Below are 1,339 nucleotides of genomic sequence, written 5' to 3' on the forward strand. Positions count from 1 at the left end.
TATTGAACATAAATAACTATTTTAGGGGTCATATTTTAGCAAATTTACTCTTCTTTAAATGACGTTCTTGTGTTGTGGCTACTTTTTAAGATATATAGCTCCGAATGAAAAATTAGTGTTCTTTTTAAGGTTTTTAAACAACCGCCATTTTTTCCTCCTTCTTCAGAATGCCTCAGAGGCAGACTCATCAATTGTGACTATTAACTTTACCTAGTTTTCATTAAAGTAATCAAAAAGAGGGGTGAGATAACTGCCTTTTTTCTCCTCTTGGGCTCTTGTACTATTTATAATATAACTAGCTTTAATTTTAGCGCTAATAGACATCTGTGCGTCAAATTGTTTTTGAGATATAAATTTCTCAAAATAAATTAACTAACTACTGATCTTTCAGTACGTACCATACAACATTTTTATGAAATATTGATTTTTAAAATGCAATATCTCGAGAACTATTGAACGTAAATAACTCTATCAGGGTTCATATTTTAGCAAATTTGCTCTTATTTAAATGACGTTCTCTTAGGTTTTTTTGTGTTGTTAGTACTTTTTAAGATATAGAGCTTCGAATGAAAAATTAGTTTTTTTATCGCTTTGAAACAGCCGCCATTTCCCCCCCCCCCCACCTATGCTTGGCAGACTCATAGATTTTGAATATTAATTATACATAGTTTTCATTAAAGTAATCAAAAATTGGGGTGAAATAACTGCCTTTTTTCTCCTCTTGGACGCTTAATATATATGTATATGCATAAGTTCAACTCACCATTTCGGATCCCATAACCTTTTGACTGCAGCTGCTAGAGCTATCAAATCGTAGTACATGTATTCGTGCATGCCTTGGTTGTCGAAAAGATACCAAGTTTTTAATGCTAGCGGTGTCAATCCTCTGCCTTCTAGAGTTTTGCACATGGCATGATACCTTCCCAGGGAGTGAACACTCAACAGAATGTGATCCAAATCGTAGAATTGTACTCTTTCAATCATATGGAACCCCATGGCCTGTAAAATGATTTTAAAAATTAATTTTGTAATAAGTTTATAGTTGCTTTGATTTATATAAATAACAATCTAAATGTTTGCTTGTTCCTAATTTTGAAAGTTCTATTATATAGTAACAGTTTATTTAAAAACAATTTTGATCCTTTTTCTCAACTTTATTCTTTTTAAAACTTCCAACGTTTCGACCATTTAGTTTATTTTAAAGGATACCTACAAACAGCTCCTTTTAATTATTTTTATAACAATTTCATTATTTCCTTCATTTACATACTGATTTTTTTGGTCTTACCTTTACTTTGTTTTCATTTTTTCTTCTAAAATTCTTTAAAATGCCGGCTAA

General features: G+C 30.9%; 1 protein-coding gene across 1 annotated transcript in view; it reads right to left on the reverse strand.

The window, feature by feature from the left end:
• Positions 1–1,339, reverse strand: part of LOC106682399 (uncharacterized) — a 23,221-nt gene that overhangs the window by 7,550 nt on the left and 14,332 nt on the right. The window contains exon 4 of the mRNA XM_014423220.2: positions 764–999. Within this exon, the coding sequence (XP_014278706.1) occupies positions 764–999 (236 nt within the window). The remainder of the gene's footprint in view (positions 1–763; positions 1,000–1,339) is intronic.

This window comes from Halyomorpha halys, unplaced genomic scaffold (assembly GCF_000696795.3).
Source record: "Halyomorpha halys isolate HHAL.00 unplaced genomic scaffold, Hhal_1.1 Scaffold410.1, whole genome shotgun sequence".
In the NCBI taxonomy this organism is placed as follows: domain Eukaryota; kingdom Metazoa; phylum Arthropoda; class Insecta; order Hemiptera; family Pentatomidae; genus Halyomorpha; species Halyomorpha halys.